General features: G+C 40.6%; 1 protein-coding gene across 7 annotated transcripts in view; it reads right to left on the bottom strand.

The window, feature by feature from the left end:
* Positions 1-18,971, bottom strand: part of Ptpn20 (protein tyrosine phosphatase non-receptor type 20) — an 84,834-nt gene that overhangs the window by 40,275 nt on the left and 25,588 nt on the right. For 6 of the 7 annotated variants that reach the window (XM_036198790.1, XM_036198789.1, XM_036198794.1 and 3 more), the window contains exons 4-5: positions 14,642-14,736; positions 9,340-9,437 (exon numbers count right to left, since the gene is read on the bottom strand). In XM_036198790.1, the coding sequence (XP_036054683.1) occupies positions 9,340-9,437; positions 14,642-14,736 (193 nt within the window). Of the gene's footprint in view, positions 1-9,339; positions 9,438-14,641; positions 14,737-18,971 lie in introns of those variants that run through there. The other variant, XM_036198797.1, reaches the window with a different exon arrangement.

Genomic DNA, 18,971 nt, shown 5'->3' with positions numbered 1-18,971 from the left:
GAGATAGCTCAAGTCCCCAATTGAGCTCTCTCCATGGCTGATCTTCCCATTGCTGAATTTCTCACGGTTTCCCTTCCCTACTGCAGTCACTTTTACATCATGGGATAAAACATCTATAGGAAATGGTTCACATTCCAGCTACTCTCAAGGTTACATTGTTTTTGCTTAGGCTGTTTTGCTGTTCTCCTCCCCGTGGGGGAGGGGTGCAGCTCATACGGGGAGGGGTGCAGCTCATCCAGACAAGCATGCTTGAGTCTGAAAAGTGGATTGGGGCACCTCACTTCTAGAGCCAGCTTCTTGTCAGCTCAAATGGCACAGGACAGTTCGTCAGCATGATAGGAGAGGGTAGAGCCTCACAAAATGCTGTCAAATCAAGTAACAGAGAATAACAGTAACAGAGCATAACCAAGTTGATCTCATTTTAGGAATGTAATCCAGTTAAGCATTTTAAAAATCACCCTAAGTGTCCAACCTTACTAACAGAAAGAAAAAAAATATGACAGGAAGCATTTTAAGACTTCAAGACATCCCCAATGGCTGGTTTAGACTGACGTACAAACAGGTTTCCTTGGGGTTCAGACCTGTTTTCGGTTGTTCTCCCACTCTCCTTTCACCTCCCTGTCCTCCCTTCCAGGCCTCGCCCTTTCACTGCCATTCCCTTAAAGCGTCACTCTCTCCTGACACAGGCCTCTTTCTAGTTTCCTGGCCTTCACCCATATTTATTCCTACCTGGGTATGCATTATTTTATAGTTTGAGGTTACAAACAAGAAATGGTGTTTGTCTTTCTAAACCTAGACTGTCTCACCTAAAAACAAATTCCACCCATTTTCTTGAAAATTTTGTAATTTTCTTTCTTTCCATTGTACTTTTATATGCCACATTTTCATTATCCATCTGTTGATGGCCATCTAGGCAGATTCCATTTTCTTACTATTGTGAAAAGGGAAGAAAGGAACAGGATGTATAAGCACCTTTATAGTAGAATGTAGAGTCCTTGGAGTATATGAACCAGAGTGAAAAAAATGGATCATATGATAGTACCTTTTTAAAAAGCCTCCACACTAATTTCTATAGTGGCTGCTCTACCTTACACTCCCACGAATATTTGTTATCATTTGTTTACTTGATGGTGGTCATTCTCCCAGGGATGAGATAGAAATGCAAAGTTGCTTTACTTTGCATTTTTCTATTTGTTACAGATGTTTAATAGTTTTAAACAGTTTTTGAGAACTTCAGACATAAGTTTTGGGTCTATATTACCAAAACTCCCTCCCACTCCAACTCCTCCCATGCCCTGCTTCTTTCCCAAATTCATGACTTCTTCTTTATTATTTTTACACACACAGATGCACACATACATATATAACCCACTGAGCCCACTCAATGTTGCTCTTATGTACATGTGTCTAGGACTGACCACTTGTGATTGAGCAACCTGCATGGAAACTTGTCTCTGGAGGAAATTTGGTCTCGGTCTCTCTGCAGCCTGAACCTCTCATCTAGAAATGGGACCTTGTGGAATTCCCTCATCTATGTTGGCTTATCACCTTGTGGTGCCAATATGTCTCATTCAAGCAATTGCATTGCCATGGTGATTTCCCTGCCAAGTCCAGGGAGCTATCTACCAGCAGGCATCCCGGTCCTCTGGCTCTTACATTCTCTCCACCCCCACTTCTGTGATGTTCCCTGAGCCTTCAGTGCAGGGGTTGCACTGCAGATATATCAGCTGGGGCTGGACACCCCTTAAATGGTTTTTAAAATATGTGTTGGTCATTTGAATTTCTTTTGAAAACTGTTCAGATCATTTGCCCATCTATGAACTGGCAGCTTTGTTTCTCTGGTGTTTAATATTTTGCAGTGCTTTATAGACTCCAGATATTAACACCTTGTCTGAAGTACAGCTGGCAAAGATTTTCAAGCATTCTGTAGGCTGTGTATTCTGTTATCAGAAGCTTTTTTAACTTCATGTAATCTTATTTGTCAACTTTGGGGGATGTTCTTGTGATGTTAGGGTTCTATTCAGAAATTTATAGCATATATCTATATTCTGAAGTATTTTCCCTTTGTTTTATTTGATGAAAGAATGCCCAGGCCATTGTAAGCAGCATAGCCCTGGGTTATATAAGGGAGGGAGCTGAGGAAGCAGCATTATTCCGTGGTTTCAGCTTCAGTTCTTGTCTCAGAGTTCCTTCCTTGAGCTCCTTTCCAGCTTCCCTCAATGATGGACTATGGCCTAAACTCTTTCCTCCTATATTGCTTTTGATCATGATGTTTATGACAACAATGATAAAGCAAACTAGGAAATCCACTGAACCATCTCAAGAACTTGTGTGTGTGTGTGTGTGTGTGTGTGTGTGTGTGTGTGTGTGTGTGTGTACTTAGAGCTATAAACTTTCTTCTTAAGAATGCCTTAGGGGCTGGAGCACTGGCTGCTCTTCCAGAGGTCTTGAGTTCAATTCCCAGCAACCACATGGTGGCTCAAAACTATCTATAATGAGATCTGATGCTCTTCTGGCAAAAAGTTATATATGCACATAGAGCACTCAAACATAAAATAAATAAATCTTTTTTTAAAAGCCTTAGCTAGCCTTAAAGTTCTCACAATAACCGCAGGCTGTACCCCCTCTCCAGGCTCCATATTCCAGCCCACAACTTTGGCAGACTTTTACTTTACCTGAGGATAGGCCAATTCTAAGGTCCCAAGGTAAGAAAATCCCCACAACCAGCTAAAAACACTCCCTCGAGATCTCAAGGCCTAGTTATGCCACTCCTGGGCACATACCCATAGGGGATGCTCTACCACACCACAAGGACACTTGCTCAGCTATGTTCACAGCAGCATTATTTGTAATAATCAGAAACTGAAAACAACTTAGGTGCGCATCAACCAAAGAATGGATAAAGACAGTGTGGTCTATTTACATAATGGAGTATTACTCAGCTGTTAAAAACAATGGCATCATGAAATTTCCTGGCAAATGGATGGAATTAGAAAAGGTCATCCTAAGTGAGGTAACTCAGACCCAGAAAGACAAACATGGTATATTCTCACTTATAGGTGGATATTATCCATAAAGTAAAGGATAACCATGCTACAATCCACAGACCCAAAGAATCTAGGTAACAAGGAAGGCTCAAGGGGGGGTCACATGAATCTCACTGTGAAGTGGAAATAGAGTAGGCAACACAGGCTGATGGTGGGAGGGGTCTGGATGGGGGGCAGGCATGGGAATAGTAGGGATCAGGTCGGGGGTGGGAGCGAGTAGTGGGAAAGACAACTGGAATCTAGTTCTGGGGTGAGCTAGAAACATAGTGCAATGGAAACTCCCAGGAATCTATGAGGGAGATTGATGCTAAGATTCCTAGCAATGGGAGACACAGAGAGTAAACTGGACATGTCCTGTAATTCAGGCAAGACTTCCAGTGGAGGAATTGGGACCTCAACCCAGCCACATAACCTTTGGCCTCCACAGTAATACACTTCTGTAACACAAATCTTAAAATGAAAAACACCCGGAGCCAGATATTAGAGTGAATGCTGAAAAATCAGAGAAGCAGAACAAGCCACAGCCAACCTCACCTCGACAACTCCTCAGCTGATCCTGTTTCTACAAATCCTCAGACTGGAAGACCACTTCCTGTTGTCTACAAGTCAAGATACAGGACATTTGGCTACTTCTCCAGCACCATGTCTGCCTACACACCACATCACACCATGATGATAATGGACTAAACCTCTGAAAATGTAAGCACCACAATTAAATGTTTTCCTTTATAAGAGTTGCCATGGTCATGATGTCTCTTCACAGCAATAGAAACACTAAGATATATACATATATACACATATGCACATTCATATATGCTTTGAGGCTTTTTTGAGACAGGGTTTCACTTTGTTGTACTGGCTGGCTTGAACTCAGAGATCTACCTGACTCTGCCTCCTGAGTGCTGAGATTAAAGATAAGCATTCATGTGCCTGGCTGCACATATTTTTTTTTAAAGATTTTAACTTAAAGACTCTCACCCCTGAGAGTCTCAAAATGCTTAAAAGCCTCTAGTTCCTGGTCCTCATACCTTATATACCTTTCTGCTTCCTGCCATCACTTCCTGGGATTAAAGGCATGTGTCTTTCCCAAGCAAAGACATGAGATCTCAAGTCCTGGGTGTGTGCCACCATGTCTGGCTCTGTTTCCAGTGTGGCCTTGAACTCACAGAGATCCAGATGGATATCTGACTCCTGAGTAACAGGATTAAGGGTATGTGCCACCACATCTGGCCTCTATGTCGAATCTAGTGGCTGGCTCTGTCCTCTGATCCCCAGATAAGTTTTACTTGTTAGAACACAAATGAAATATCACCACATACTTCCTCCAACAAGGTCATACCTACTCCAAAAATGTTACACTTCCTAATAGTGCCATTCCCTTTGGGGGTCATTTTCTTTCAAACCACCACAGTGTAGCTAAAAGTTTTCCTGTGTTCCACAGACCCAAGTGAACACACAGACGCTTATATTAATTAAAACTGCTTGGAAATTAGCTCAGGCTTCCTACTGACTAGCTCTTACACTTAGATCCATTTCTGTTAATCTATATGTCATCCCATGTTCTGTGGCTTTACCTGTGTGTCATTACATGCTGCACCCTAAATGGTGGACTGGTGTCTCCTGACTCAGCCTTCCTCTTCCCAGAATTCTCCTTGTCTGTTTATCCCACCTATACTCCCTGCCTGGCTACTGGCCAGAGTTTGACTTATCATCCAATCAGAGCAACATATTCACAGCATACAGAGTGATGTCCACAGCACTTCCCCCCCCCTTTTTTTTCAAAAAGGAAGGTTTCAACCCCAACATAGCAAAATTACATATAACAAAACAGTTATCAAGCAAGAATTACAGTTATAATATTCAGTCTATTTATATTTAGCAAATTCAAAGAAAATATTCTATTTATCCTATATTTGTGAGTCTAAAGTCTCATATTCAATTTATCTTTTATCATAACCAAGGAAAATTATAACTATCTAGTCTTCAACTACATCAAAGACCCCAGAAGGATACAATGTTACCTAAGTAAACAGGAAGAGCATTATAAGCAACTTCCAAAAATTCAGAATGACAAAGACAGGTTCCTGCTTGGATGGTTATCCAAAGTTCTTCTGTAACATTAGGGCATCCATTCTTCAGCCAACAGGCCTAGAGTCTCTCAGTTGCTGCTCTCTGTGTCCTGTAGAATGTCTGGTGGCAGTGTCTTCTCCAAAGCAGGAACCTAAGGATATCTCATCTTGAAAAGTTCAGTGGTCACCTTCCTATGGGTCCTGCATGTCCAGTACAACATTTTGTCAAGCAGTCCAGGCAAGAACAGTTTCTTGCCCAAATGGCTACTTTTGCCAAGAAGAAGATAAACTCCATATGGAGTGTCTTTGATGTCCATCTTTCTCTTTGAAGTAAATTGGTGCTGCCAGGAACAAATATGTCTCATTGTCCAGAAAGTCTACTTTTTAAAACACTTTAATTGCCATACTCTGCAGGTCTTTGAAGTGTTTGAAGATTACCTATCTAGTTGAATTAGTGCTGTGTATATTGCTCTGTATGCTGTGAATGTGCTGCTCTGATTGGTTGATAAATAAAATATTGATTGGCCAGTAGCCAGGCAGGAAGTGTAGGTGGGATAAACAGACAGGGAGAACTCTGGGAAGAGGAAGGCTGAGTCAGAAGACACCAGTCCACCATCCAGGGAGCAGCATGTAATGGCACGAAGGTAAAGCCAAGGAACACATGGCGACATATAGATTAACAGAAATGGGTATACAAGATTAACAGAAACGGGTTAGTTTAAGAGCTAGTCAGTAGGAAGCCTGAGCTAATAGACAAGAAGTTTTAATTTATATAAGCCTCTGTGTGTTTATTTGGGTCTGTGAAACACAAGAAAACTTTCAGCTATATCACAGTATATGTATACACACATACATATCCTGGAATTAATGAGTTCAAGAAAGTCATTAAAAACTACAAGGGAAATTTACAAGTCAGTCATATTTTTACATACTGGCAATGAATGGTCTATGAAGTTGGGAGGCCAAGACAGATAGATCTCAGTGAGCTCGAGGCCAGCCTGGTCTACAAAGCAAGTACTAGAACAGCCAGGATTGTTACACAGAGAAACTCTGTCTCAAAAATCTAAATAAATAAATAAATATCATAAGTCCCATTTATAATAGCACCAAAACATGAAATATTTAAGATACAGACCTAAAAAGAATGTACATAATCTGTATGATAAAATTTCAGAACAACCAAAACTTGATGAAAGAAATCAATGCAGATCTAAGAAGACTGAGAAATGATGACTACTGAACTAGAAGTTGATAATGCCACCAGACCCTCTGTGCTCCTTGTATACCACTAACAAGTAAAAAGATTATTATATTGCCTGATATGATAGACTGTAATTATCAAGAGAAAATGGGGATGCCCCTATCCAATGGGAAAAAGCAGCATGGTAAATGACCCTCTAGGGTATCCATAAGACAACTAAAGACAATAGAAAACCACAGCCATGGGGCTGGAGAGATGACTCCAAGGTTAAGAGCACTGCCTGCTCTTCCAGAGGTCCTGAGTTTGGTTCCCAGCAACCACATGGTGGCTCACAACTACCTATAATGAGATCTGGCGCCCTCTTCTAGCATGCAGGCATACATGCAGGCAAAACACTGTACATAAAAAATAAACAAATCTTAAAAAAAGAAAGAAAGAAAGAAAGAAAGAAAACTGCAGCCATCCAATTTAAGCAGAACTGCTAATTGCTCACATAATTGAGGAATGAATGCTGCGACCATTTTATCAGAAAAAAAAAAACAAACAAAAACAAAACAGAAACAAAAACCAAAAAACAAAAAGAAACCCCACAATCAAATGAGGTGCTCACTTAAATGTAAAGCTTTGTTTGAAAGAAAAAGAGTCATTATTGAGAGCAGATACAGCACAAATGAATATAACAGCTATGAGATTTTTCTCCCTCTTCAATATGAATGTAAGATAAAAATACTTCTCTTTTATAAGATAATAAAGGAATAGTAAGTTACAGAAAACCAAGGAGGTAGAATTATTTCCTCTTCTGGGCAAAGAATATAAGTGCCCTGTGTACAATTGAAAATTATTTCCATCATGAGACATGTTTATCAGTATGGTCTCTTAATACATTTTATATTTTAAAACGACCAATCAGTTTATACTGTTCATACAGTTCATACAATTATTTCAATGTTATTGAATCTTTATTTTCCTGATTTACAGTTAGCTTGAAACACATTTTCACTTTTCTCTTCTGTGATGTGCCTTTCAATGTCTTTAGCCCACTTTTCTATTGGTGGTCCTTTACTTGTTAATATCGAGTTCTCCATGTCTTAAGGGCATTAATTCTTTGTCATGGTGGCTATACTAGTCAACTCGTGGATGAGTCTAATCTTATCTACACTGAAATTGAGAAGGAGAGCATCCAGAAATGACTCACTTCTCTGGAATATCTCTTGCTACATTGGGAATTTACCTTGCTATAACAGTTAGGTCACAATAGTTCTTGGTGAAAATAAATTTCATGCCACAAAACGTGAGTTGTTACTCAGAGTTCATAATAAAACCAAATGTCATGTCTGAGTGTGGCAGAACTAGAAACAGCAGCTCCAGATACAGAGGATGTAAGCATGGGGTTTTTCTAGGGCTCATAACTCCTTCCATTTCTTTGAAAACCTCTGAACCGAGCTTGTGGATGTGTGCTATTGTTAGAGTAGTGCAGATCTAAGAGTGTTTGTTTGCTTGAAAATTCAATCTTAGAGTATTACTAAAGACTCAGCCCCAAGGATATTTACCACAACATCTACATATCCAGCAAGAAATCAGTAATATAGATTATGGTACAGTCATACAATGGAGTACCATTAATTATCCTGAAAAGAAACTGTGATGTGCATAGCTATTTGTTTTGAAAAAGATAGGTTTGCAAAGGAATTTATTCATATCTTATAGACATACTTATATTACAAATTCTATTTTTGCCTAAGATATAGAAAGCTATGATGAGCATCATTCATGTTCTAATAATATATGCAATTTGCTAAACCCACTAAATTATTCTTTTGTTGAACTTGTCAGATGGCTGAGACCAAGGCACCTGAAGAATCAGAAGTCTAAGGTAAGACTGATTCCTCTACAGAATGACAGGATTTGGAACACTACTTCAGTTGGAGTGGCTATTGGGAAGGAGAGAAACAGAACTGCATGTCTGGGAAACAAGCACTCGAACACAAGTGGTGTACTGCCAAACATGAGAGCGGCAGTGTCACAGTACAGAATCCTAAGAAGTCAAGGGCACAAAGAGTCTGCACACACTCATGGACTCAACTTCACAGAGTTCCAACAAGTACTCATTAGAAGGCCTGGGAGCACAGCAGGGATTGGAAGGCTTGGGAAAGAGAGATACTACCACTGTGGAAAATGCAGAATGCCTGAGTAGGATCTAGCTCCCCAGAACAAAAGTTTTAACTATGGACAGAATTGCAGCCAATCTTATTGTAGCAAAGTGAAGATCTACTGCAGGTAGAAAGAAGAGAACCCAACCAAGGCTGTACTCCAAACAGATAGAAAGATAGAAAAGAAGCAGTGCTGGGCCCACTGTTAAACAGGCCAGTACTGCTACAAATCTCTTCACTGAGTGGCGACAGGAAATCTTCTCCCACAGAACTGCCAAAGACACTATGCAGAGAGGGATGCTATGAGAAAGTGCAGTATCACACACACACACACACACACACACACACAGAGAGAGAGAGAGAGAGAGAGAGAGAGAGAGAGAGAGAGAGAGAGAGAGAGAGAGAAATACAAATGGATTGAAGGGTAGAAATTGTTCTCATTAATATGAGGTGCTAGTGTTTTTATTTTTAAAGTATGCATGTATGGGTCATGAAACTGGACCGGGGGAAAAGAGATCGTGCGCGGCAGATGAAGTAACAGGGCAGATAGGGCATGTGAACAGAAGCAAGACTGCTGGTGAAGGAGGAAGGGACCAGCAAGGCGGGGTCAAGGAAAGTGGAGAGGGCAACAGGGAGGGTGATATAAAAACAATGTATTATGAGAATGCCTTCATTAAATCCACTTTTGAATCCAAACTTTAAAAACTTAATTGAAAATACAAAAGTTTACATAAGAAAACAAAAAATAAAATCTTTAAAAAATGATTTTCACATTAAAAAATTGACCGCAGCTCTTTCTTTCATTTCTTGTTAAAAATACCTTTGTGCATACCCTTAGAGAACTTACTATCACCAATGGTGCAATACCGTACCAGGATGCCTTGGGGAGGCAGTCTTTGAGGGCCCTGCAAGCTCTGTGTCCTCGCTGTCCCACCTGTCTCTGTGCGAGAAGTCACTGCCATCACTCTCACTAGAAAAGAGACACACATGAGATTTAGAAAGTACATATGTGTACGTTTAGAAGAGAATCTGTAATGACCTCCTTGTTCAATAGATAGCCACCTTTATTTCATTTCAGCCATGTATTCCTAGCATTCCCACTCTCTTCACCCGCAACTGACTCCGTCTAAGGTAACTTTCAACTTCCAAACCTTATCACGACTTCACCTCTCCTCACATGGGCTTGCAAACCCTTTGGCCAATCCACCAATCACCCTCTCTTCTCTCTTAGCTAGGCAGAAATACAGGAACAACTGGGATTCTGAACACCAATTTAGAAGCCATTCCTATGTCTTAGACAGTTTCTACCATCCATTCACTACAGGGCACTGCAACCATTCCCCTCTGAGGTCCTTAGCTAATTCTCGTCCTTCCTGAAAAGCAATGACCACTCCTAGAAAATGTAAACCAGAACTTAGCTCTCTGAAAACAAGTACTTAGATTACCAACCTTCCTCACCACTCCTTACTTGTTCCCTGTTCAGAATTAACCAACCGTGACTTGTCTGTATTTCAACAACTCATTAGCTACGTATTCTTTGATATCCTGAAATATTCAATTTTCCTTCATCTGCCGACCTAATAACTACTCTAAGTTGTTTTAACTTACTGTGCTGACTTCTTGTCCCTTCTGACTTCTTACTACTCAGTTTAGTCTATGTACCTGGCTCGTTCACTTGCATTTGAACCTCACTTAGAAAGTTCTCCCCATTTGCTGTCTGGACTTAATTTTCAATGTCTAGAAAATATTCTCCCTAAAATTATGATTACAAGGCCACTTCAAAATAAAGACCCTTTACTGCACACATAAACTATTGCAGCTGCTTATTTTTTCATCATAATTTCTACTGTTTTTTCACATGTACTTTATGCTTGAACCATGTCTTTTTCTTTGGTTCTGTAGAAACATTTGCTGTTTTTATTATTTTTCCTCATTTCTTGGGACCCCTGTAAACATGTTATTAATGTTCATTTCCTAGCACTCTAAGCTATCCTTGCCTTGCCTTTCAAGGCTGGGGGAGGGGGTAGAAAGTACAGATGGATGGGCAGACAATCAGAGGAATAAAACTAGAAATCTAACTGCTTCATTTTAATTTTAATAGGCCAAATAAAATACATGCTTAGCTTCCTACACACTGAGTTCCCTAACTCCAGCCAGAACTATATTTTTAGTTTTCATTCTCCTCTCTCCAGCTTGCTGTCATCCCAACCCACACACACCATCTCATCTTGACACATCCTCCTCACCATAGGAAGATCTTTTCGTAAGTCCCTACTTTTCTCAAGCGCCTCTCATCTTGAAATCCCCCTTTCACTGGCTAGCTTTCCTATTTACTTAAATTCTAAATCCAAAAATAGTTATATATATATTTTTAAATGCTTGTGAGGAGCTGGAGAAATGGCTCAGCAGTTGAAAGTGCACTCTGCTTTTATAGGGACCCGAGTTTATTTCTTAGTACCCACAACCACCTCCACCTTCACCTCCAAAGGACCCTTCACCTATGGTCTCCATGGGCACCTGTACACACATGCACAGATGCACATACATACACACAACTGAAAACTAAGTATGTCCTTTCTGTAAAGTCTGTGAGGAACCCCTCCCTATAAATGGCTGTAAGCCTTCTCCAGCACAGCCTTTGGATGGGACTATGTCTCCAGCACAGCCTTTGGATGGGGACTATGTCTCCAGCACAGCCTTTGGATGGTGACTATGTCTCCAGCACAGCCTTTGGATGGGGACTATGTCTCCAGCACAGCCTTTGGATGGGGACTATGTCTCCAGCACAGCCTTTGGATGGGACTATGTCTCCAGCACAGCCTTTGGATGGTGACTATGTCTCCAGCACAGCCTTTGGATGGGGACTATGTCTCCAGCACAGCCTTTGGATGGTGACTATGTCTCCAGCACAGCCTTTGGATGGGGACTATGTCTCCAGCACAGCCTTTGGATGGGGACTATGTCTCCAGCACAGCCTTTGGATGGGGACTATGTCTCCAGCACAGCCTTTGGATGGTGACTATGTCTCCAGCACAGCCTTTGGATGGGACTATGTCTCCAGCACAGCCTTTGGATGGGGACTATGTCTCCAGCACAGCCTTTGGATGGGACTATGTCTCCAGCACAGCCTTTGGATGGGGACTATGTCTCCAGCACAGCCTTTGGATGGGACTATGTCTCCAGCACAGCCTTTGGATGGGACTATGTCTCCAGCACAGCCTTTGGATGGGGACTATGTCTCCAGCACAGCCTTTGGATGGGGACTATGTCTCCAGCACAGCCTTTGGATGGGACTATGTCTCCAGCACAGCCTTTGGATGGGGACTATGTCTCCAGCACAGCCTTTGGATGGGACTATGTCTCCAACACAGCCTTTGGATGGGACTATGTCTCCAGCACAGCCTTTGGATGGGATTATGTCTCCAGCACAGCCTTTGGATGGGACTATGTCTCCAGCACAGCCTTTGGATGTCACTATGTCTCCAGCACAGCCTTTGGATGTCACTCTGTCTCCAGCACAGCCTTTGGATGGTGACTATGTAACCCTCACCATGCAACCACTTGCGTCTCTACATCTATCTGCCTGCTTAAGCTATGTTCTGAGTGAGTAGCAAAGGCGGTATTTCGTATTGGAGTATACAACTCACCAGACAATAGGGGCTCAAAATACTTATAGTTAACTTTATTTTTTGTTCCTTTAATAACTTCTGAATATTATACACATTTTACACAGATACACACATATAAAAATATTTACATTATTATATAATATTATTCTAGTGAGTACAGCTGTTATTGATAAATTTCTCTGGAAACATAGTCCAATCAAACAGATTTTGATTTAATATTTAGTACCTAAAATTGGACATTGGTAAACACAAAAACTCTCATTCTTATCTTTTTTTTTCTTTTTTTTTGCTGGAGCTGAGGACCAAACCCAGGGCCTTGCACTTGCTAGGCAAGCGCTCTACCACTGAGCTAAATCCCCAACCCCCCCCCCCAAAAAAAAACTCTCATTCTTATGGCACAATCACTGAGAGCAACAATTCATAAATGGGACCTTCTGAAACTGAGAAGTTTCTGTAAGGCGAAGGTCACTGTCAATAAGACACAAAGGTAGCCTACAGGATGGGAAAAGATCTTTACCAACCCCACATCTGATAGAGAGCTGATCTCCAAAAATATATAAAGAACTCAAGAAACTAGACAGCAAAGTATCACTAATCCAATTAAAAAATGGGCTACAGAGCTAAACAGAGAATTCTCAACACAAGAATCACAAATGGCTGAAGACATTTAAGGAATTGCTCAACATCCTAGCCATCAGGGAAATGCAAATCAAAACGACTCTGAGATACCATCTCACACCTGTCAGAAGGGTTAAGATCAAAAACACAGATGACAGCATATGTCGAAGAGGATGTAGAGAAAGGAAAACACTCCTCCACTGCTGGTGGGAATGCAATCTTGTACAGCCACTCTGGAAATCAGTATGGTGGTATCTCAGAAAATTGGGAATCGACCTACCTCATGACCCATATACCCCAAAAGATGCTTACCCACACCATAAGGACATTTGCTCAACTATGTTCATAGCAGCACTATTTGTAATAGCCAGAACCTGGAAACAACCTAGGTGCCTCTTAACCAAAGAATGGATAAAGGAAATGTGGTACATTTACACAAGGGAGTACTACTCAGTGGTAAAATCAATGTCATCAGGAAATTTGAAGGCAAATGGATAGAATTAGAAAAAAAATCACCCTGAGTGAGGTAACCCAGACCCAGAAAGACAAAGATGGTGTGTACTCGCAGAACAAAGGGGTGACCAGGCTACAGTCCACAGCCCCAGAGAAGCTAGGTGAAGAGGAGGGTACTAAGAGGGACACACATGGATCACCCCAGGAAGGGAAAGGGTTAAGGTCTCCTGGGTAAACTGGGAGAGGGGAATAGAGGGGAAGGGATGGTAGGTAGGAACATGAAGTCTAGAGATGGCCAAGTTTGGGGGATGACAGAGGTGGCGGGAGAGCACTGAAACAGATGTCTTGACAGTGTACCATTAAGGGGATGGGGTCAAACATGCAGCTAGGGAAAACTGAGGAACTCACAGGATTGTCCTCAGCTAAGTCTCATAGCAATGGTGGAGAAGGGGCTTGAACTAGCCTTCCCCTGCTAGTTTGGTGATTGGTGTCTACCCTAATTGTCATCATAGAACCCACATTCAGTGACTGACAGAAGCATGTACAGAGACCCACAGCCAAACACTTGGCCAAGATCCTGGAGTTCAGCTGAAGAGAGAGAGAAAGGATTATAAGAGCAATGGGGGTCAGGATCATGATAGGAAAAACCACAGAGATAGCTGACCCAAGCTAGTGGGAGCTCATGGACTCTGGAATGACAGCTGGGGAGCCTGCATAGGACTGAACTAGGCCCTCTGAATGTGGGTGAAAGTTGCGTGGCTTAATGTGTTTATGGGCCCCCTGGCAATGGGACCAGGATTTATCCCAGGTACATGCACTGGCTTTTTAGAGCCCATTCCCTATAGTGCAATGTCTTACTCAGCCTTGACGCAGTGGGAAGAGGCTAGGTCCAGCCCCAACTTGTTATGCCAGCCTGTGTTGACTACCCAAGGGAGGCCCTACCCTTTATGAGGAAGGAGTAGGGGTGGGATGGGAGTAAGTGGAGAGGGAGCAGGAGAGGGGAAGGGAGGGGGAACTGGGGTGGTATGGAAAAGGGAAGAAAAATATTTTTAAATAAAAAAATTATTTAAAAAAGTAACAGGTTAATGTAAGATGTAATAGCTAGCTAGCAATAAACCTGAGATGTAGGCCAAACAGTCTATAATTAATATTAAGCCTCTGAATGATTATTTTATAAAAATGGCTGCTGCCCCTGTGGGACCGGGTGGGACTGAGAACCTTCAGTCTACACTTTGTACCTACTGAGATAATACAGATACTAAATCTTTTGAGAACGTCTTTTTATTATTAATATTAATTTATGATGTGATAAAAAAAACTTATTTCTAAGAAAGATAAACTGGGTTTAAAAAAACTGCATTGTGAAAAATGATCAGATGTTAAGGGTTCTTGATCACCACCTCCATTTAGAGAGCCAGCATAAATATGAAGAGAATAAATAGAAAACTCAAAAATATATATATATTGTTCTTACCTTTCTGAATGCTCTTGAAAAAGATACTCATAATTCTTACTTGAGAATGTCAGAGGAGAGGATTTCACCTCTGATTTAACTGTATTCTCAAAAACCTAAAGGCATAAGAAAGGAAATAAATTATAGACACAATTTTAAGAAAATAGTTAAAAGAAATATTGTTGCTATAGTCTTAAAAATAGTAAGATCTCTAATGATGTAATTAAAATAGTAACCACACAGTGTTATTTAGCTCTCTGAAAAATCACTTCAAATGTACATTCACTTAGTAAATAGTGCCCAATTTTCCAAATAGAGAGCAGATTAATATCATTATAGAATTAATACTCATTAATTATATAACATATTTTCTTTATATGTAAATATTTTAATTTTAAATAAAATTAATAGCCAATTAAAGAAAGGGTTGAGTAATTTTTTCTGATGGACCGAAGTTTTTCTACACTGTATACAACAAGGATATCCTTGCCGGACAAAATACAGTGAAAACAGTAATATTAGGAGGCAGGTCTTTTCTCTGCTCCTGAAGAGCCATATAGTCATGACCCAATTACGTCATCTTGTAAGTATCAATTTCTTTGTAACCAAAGTATAAGTGTCAATTTCTTTGTAACAAATATCTAACCATCTTCTAGTATTAAATTTGCAAGTCTATAAACAACAAAAGTCTAAGAGACATCATATTAAAAAAGAAAGCAAGTAATTACAGTATCAAATTGTCTTATGAAATATAAGTTAAGTAAATTCTGTTAAAATTAGTTAATTTCCCCTTATATATCCCAAAAGCCATCCAGGAATGTTATGAGATATTTCTTAGAAGTAGGAAACATATCAAAACTCTTCTTAGGTAAACAATTCCATAAAATTTGACAAGATTATACAAAAACTGAGTCACAAAACATATTCCATTTTAGAAGGAGCCAAGTTTGAGATGGTGATACATGCCTATAATTCTAATATATAGGAGATGGGAAGCAAGGAGAATCACTTACTAATTAGGACTAAGGCCTACTCCATAGGAACAACTTCTATTTTCATAAACCTGGTCAAAAGCCTGTGGCTGAGGAAGTCATAGACCCTCGTAAGGAAGCTACAGCTATTGTTTTGATAAATGTCTGCAATGTGTTCATTAAATTATCTTCCCATATATTGGTGTTGCTGTTGTGTTTGGTCAGAGAAGCTTCATTTTTTGCAATGAGCAGTAAAAATAGCAGAGACTCATAACTGGCCGAAGTGCTAAGAGTAACTGTTGAATGTTTAACCATACATGGGACTTTTATATCACAATATTCTCTGAGACTTGGGGAATGGAACATTGTAGTAGACAGGACAGAAAGAACCAAAAGATAAGAGTAATCCATGTAGAGCACTGTCTCTTGGGCATGACACAGACATGGCACTCTTGAACTCACAGCAACTATAATAACCTGCACAAGACTAGACACTCAGCATCCTGTCATGGGAGAGGAAGTTATAACAAGGTTTACCTTCCCTGAGGACTTTAAGGGGTTTTGATTTTTTGATTTATTTATTTTTATTTTATGTGCATTAGTGTTTTGCCATGGGTGTCAGGTACCCTGGAACTGGAGTTACAGGCAGCTATGAGTTGCCATGTGGGTGCTGGGAATTGAACCCAGGTCCTCTGGAAAAACAATCAGTACTCTTGACCTCTGAGCTATCTCTCCAGCCCCTCCCTGAGGATTTTAGGCAGTTAACTTTAACTAGGGGCATGAGCTTCACGAGGTCCCACCCCTCCATGGGGACCTATAGGTAGTTAAATGGTTGCTGGTATGGTGGCTTGAATGAGAAATGTCCTCACAGGCTCACGTCTCTGAACACCTGGTCCCCAGTTGGTGGTGCTGACTGGGGAAGTTATGGGACAATTAGGACATGGAGGCTTGCTAGAGGAAATATGTCACTGATGGCAGACTTCGAGACTATATGGCTTCACCCTACTTCCTGTTTATTCTCGGATTCTTGGGTATGCAGTTGATAGTGATCTCTTGGCTTCATGCTCCTGCTGCCTTTACCACCATTAAGGTCATGTATCCCCCTGGAACTCTATGCCCAAAATAAACTCCTTAAGTTGCCTTTAGTCATGATAGTTTATCACAGCAACGAAAAGGTTACTTATACAGAAGTTGTTACCAGAGTGGGATGTTTCTGTGAAGAACCTGACCATGGTCATGTTGAAAGAATGTGGAAGGCTATGAAACTTTGGACTAGAAAAACAGTTGAATTAATAGGCTTTTCTCATGGGATCCTGAAAGACAGAAGCACTGAGAGTAATGCAGTGGGTGAAGGCCCAGTTCAAGAAGTTTCAGAGAGGAACAAACACTGTATTTGGACCCAGTATAGAGAGCATTCCTATAATATTTATGTGGGAGCCCACTCCCACTTTTTGAAGGGTTCATAGATGGAGGAAAGAAGAGTGAGGAAATGACAGACAGAAAGAGAGACCTAGCCAATGATAAGAAACACAGGATAGCTTTGGGAGGGCCTGGGTCAATACCCAACAGCCTCAAGGTTTTATTCAAAAAGGCTTTTTATAACAATGCCAAGGGGTGGAGCAAAAGACTTCCCCCTTACTAGATCAAAGCACACTGTACAGCCAAGTGTAGACCCTTCCAAACACCTGGTAAACAGGTCCATGATCAAATCATCCCATTATGCAGCACTGCTGACTAAAACAAGCCCAGATTCTCTGACCCTGAATAAGTTCTCACTAGGAAACTTCTGTAGGTCTCCACAAATTTGGGCAAAAATCTAGTTGTCTTCTGCCTGTGTCCCTGAGAACTTACCTAAAACTAAATTTTAAAGTAAAAGTCTGATCTATTTGCCCAGAGAAATTTCAAGCATGTATAACACTGAGTCTATGGAATGGTTATTAGTGATTACTCTTACATAGGTCTATAAAGAAAAGGAGCAAGTAAGACGGAGAAAAATACAAAATGTACAGTTTGGAGAGGGAAAGGGAGTACCAGTAGGCTTAATGTTGCCCTTGAGGCTTACTATAGAAAAGAGGATGTAGTTGCTAAGGAGATTAGTGTCATCAAGGAGAAACCTAATCTGCACTGAAACAACAAAAAGAATGCTTTGGAAAGATCCACCTGGCTAAGCTTCCAACTTGTGAAAAAAAGCACAGAGGTAGAACATAATCAAATTACACTATATACATGCATAAAATGTCATAATGAAACCCGTTACTCCATATAATTAATATATGCTAATAATAGGAAGCTCCTTGGGACATTCTGTGAAGTTGCTTACTTTCAAATCATCTTTACTAGAGAAAAATATCATTTATTCTGTGGACTAACAAACACTACAATAAGCTAGAGATTCTAAGCCAGATGTGATGATGACCTTGATGTATCTATCTCACATATAATGGAAGGGTAGACGACACTACATACTGCAACCAAGCTGCATCATTCATTCTTTAAAGCAACACTCTTGTCAGCCCGAGGTAGAAGCAGAAGTGTGAAGGAAATGGATGGGAAGTGTGATGAGCAGTACTTGCTCATGGTACAGATCTTTCTATTTCTGCTGGAACTTCTAGGAGATGAAAGAGGGGGCAGCACCATCATCAAAGTCCCCAAGCTCCAGTTGATTGGATAAGAGAAAAGAAAACATAGCTAGCACAGTGAGGGAGGATCTATAGACACAAGCCTCAGTTTTCTAGCAAGACTCTATAAGTTTAAAATATACTTCCCTCTTTGTGCTAAGCCTGGCAGCAGCTCCCCAAGGAAAACAGTATGCTGAGAATACCAATCTTGCTAGATTCTTTGTAACATTGTCTTTCTATAATTTGAAGATAATATACCATATTGTTCCTATTAATAAAAATTTAACATCAATGTATCTAAGTGTGCTTCATACTTCATGAGATCTTTATTTAGTACCTGGTAGTAACACAAAATGGCATGAATGTCAAAACAAGTAAAATTTCCAGAGCAACAATGAAAGCGGTTTCCTTTAGATCGGCAAAAACAAAACCCTCCTGCTGGGGATGTCTTTCTGTCTGCTGTGAATGTGTTGCTCTGATTGATTGATAATAAAATGCTGATTGGCCAGTAGCCAGGCAGGAAGTATAGGCAGGATAAGGAGAGAGGATAATGCTGGGAAGTGGAAGGTTGAGTCAGGAGATGCTGCCAGCCGCTGCCATGAGAAGTAAGATGTAAAGATACCAGTAAGCCACGAGCCCCATGGCAAGGTGTAGATTTATAGAAATGGGTTACTTTAAGATATAAGATCTAGCTAGCCAGAAGCTTGAGCCATTAGGCCATACATGTGCTAAGTAATTTAAGTCTCTGTGTGTTGGACTGTG

The sequence above is a fragment of the Onychomys torridus genome, chromosome 9 (assembly GCF_903995425.1).
Source record: "Onychomys torridus chromosome 9, mOncTor1.1, whole genome shotgun sequence".
NCBI lineage: Eukaryota > Metazoa > Chordata > Mammalia > Rodentia > Cricetidae > Onychomys > Onychomys torridus.
The sequence above is the reverse complement of the archived record's forward strand: the minus strand, read 5'-3'. Positions and strand labels throughout refer to the sequence as shown.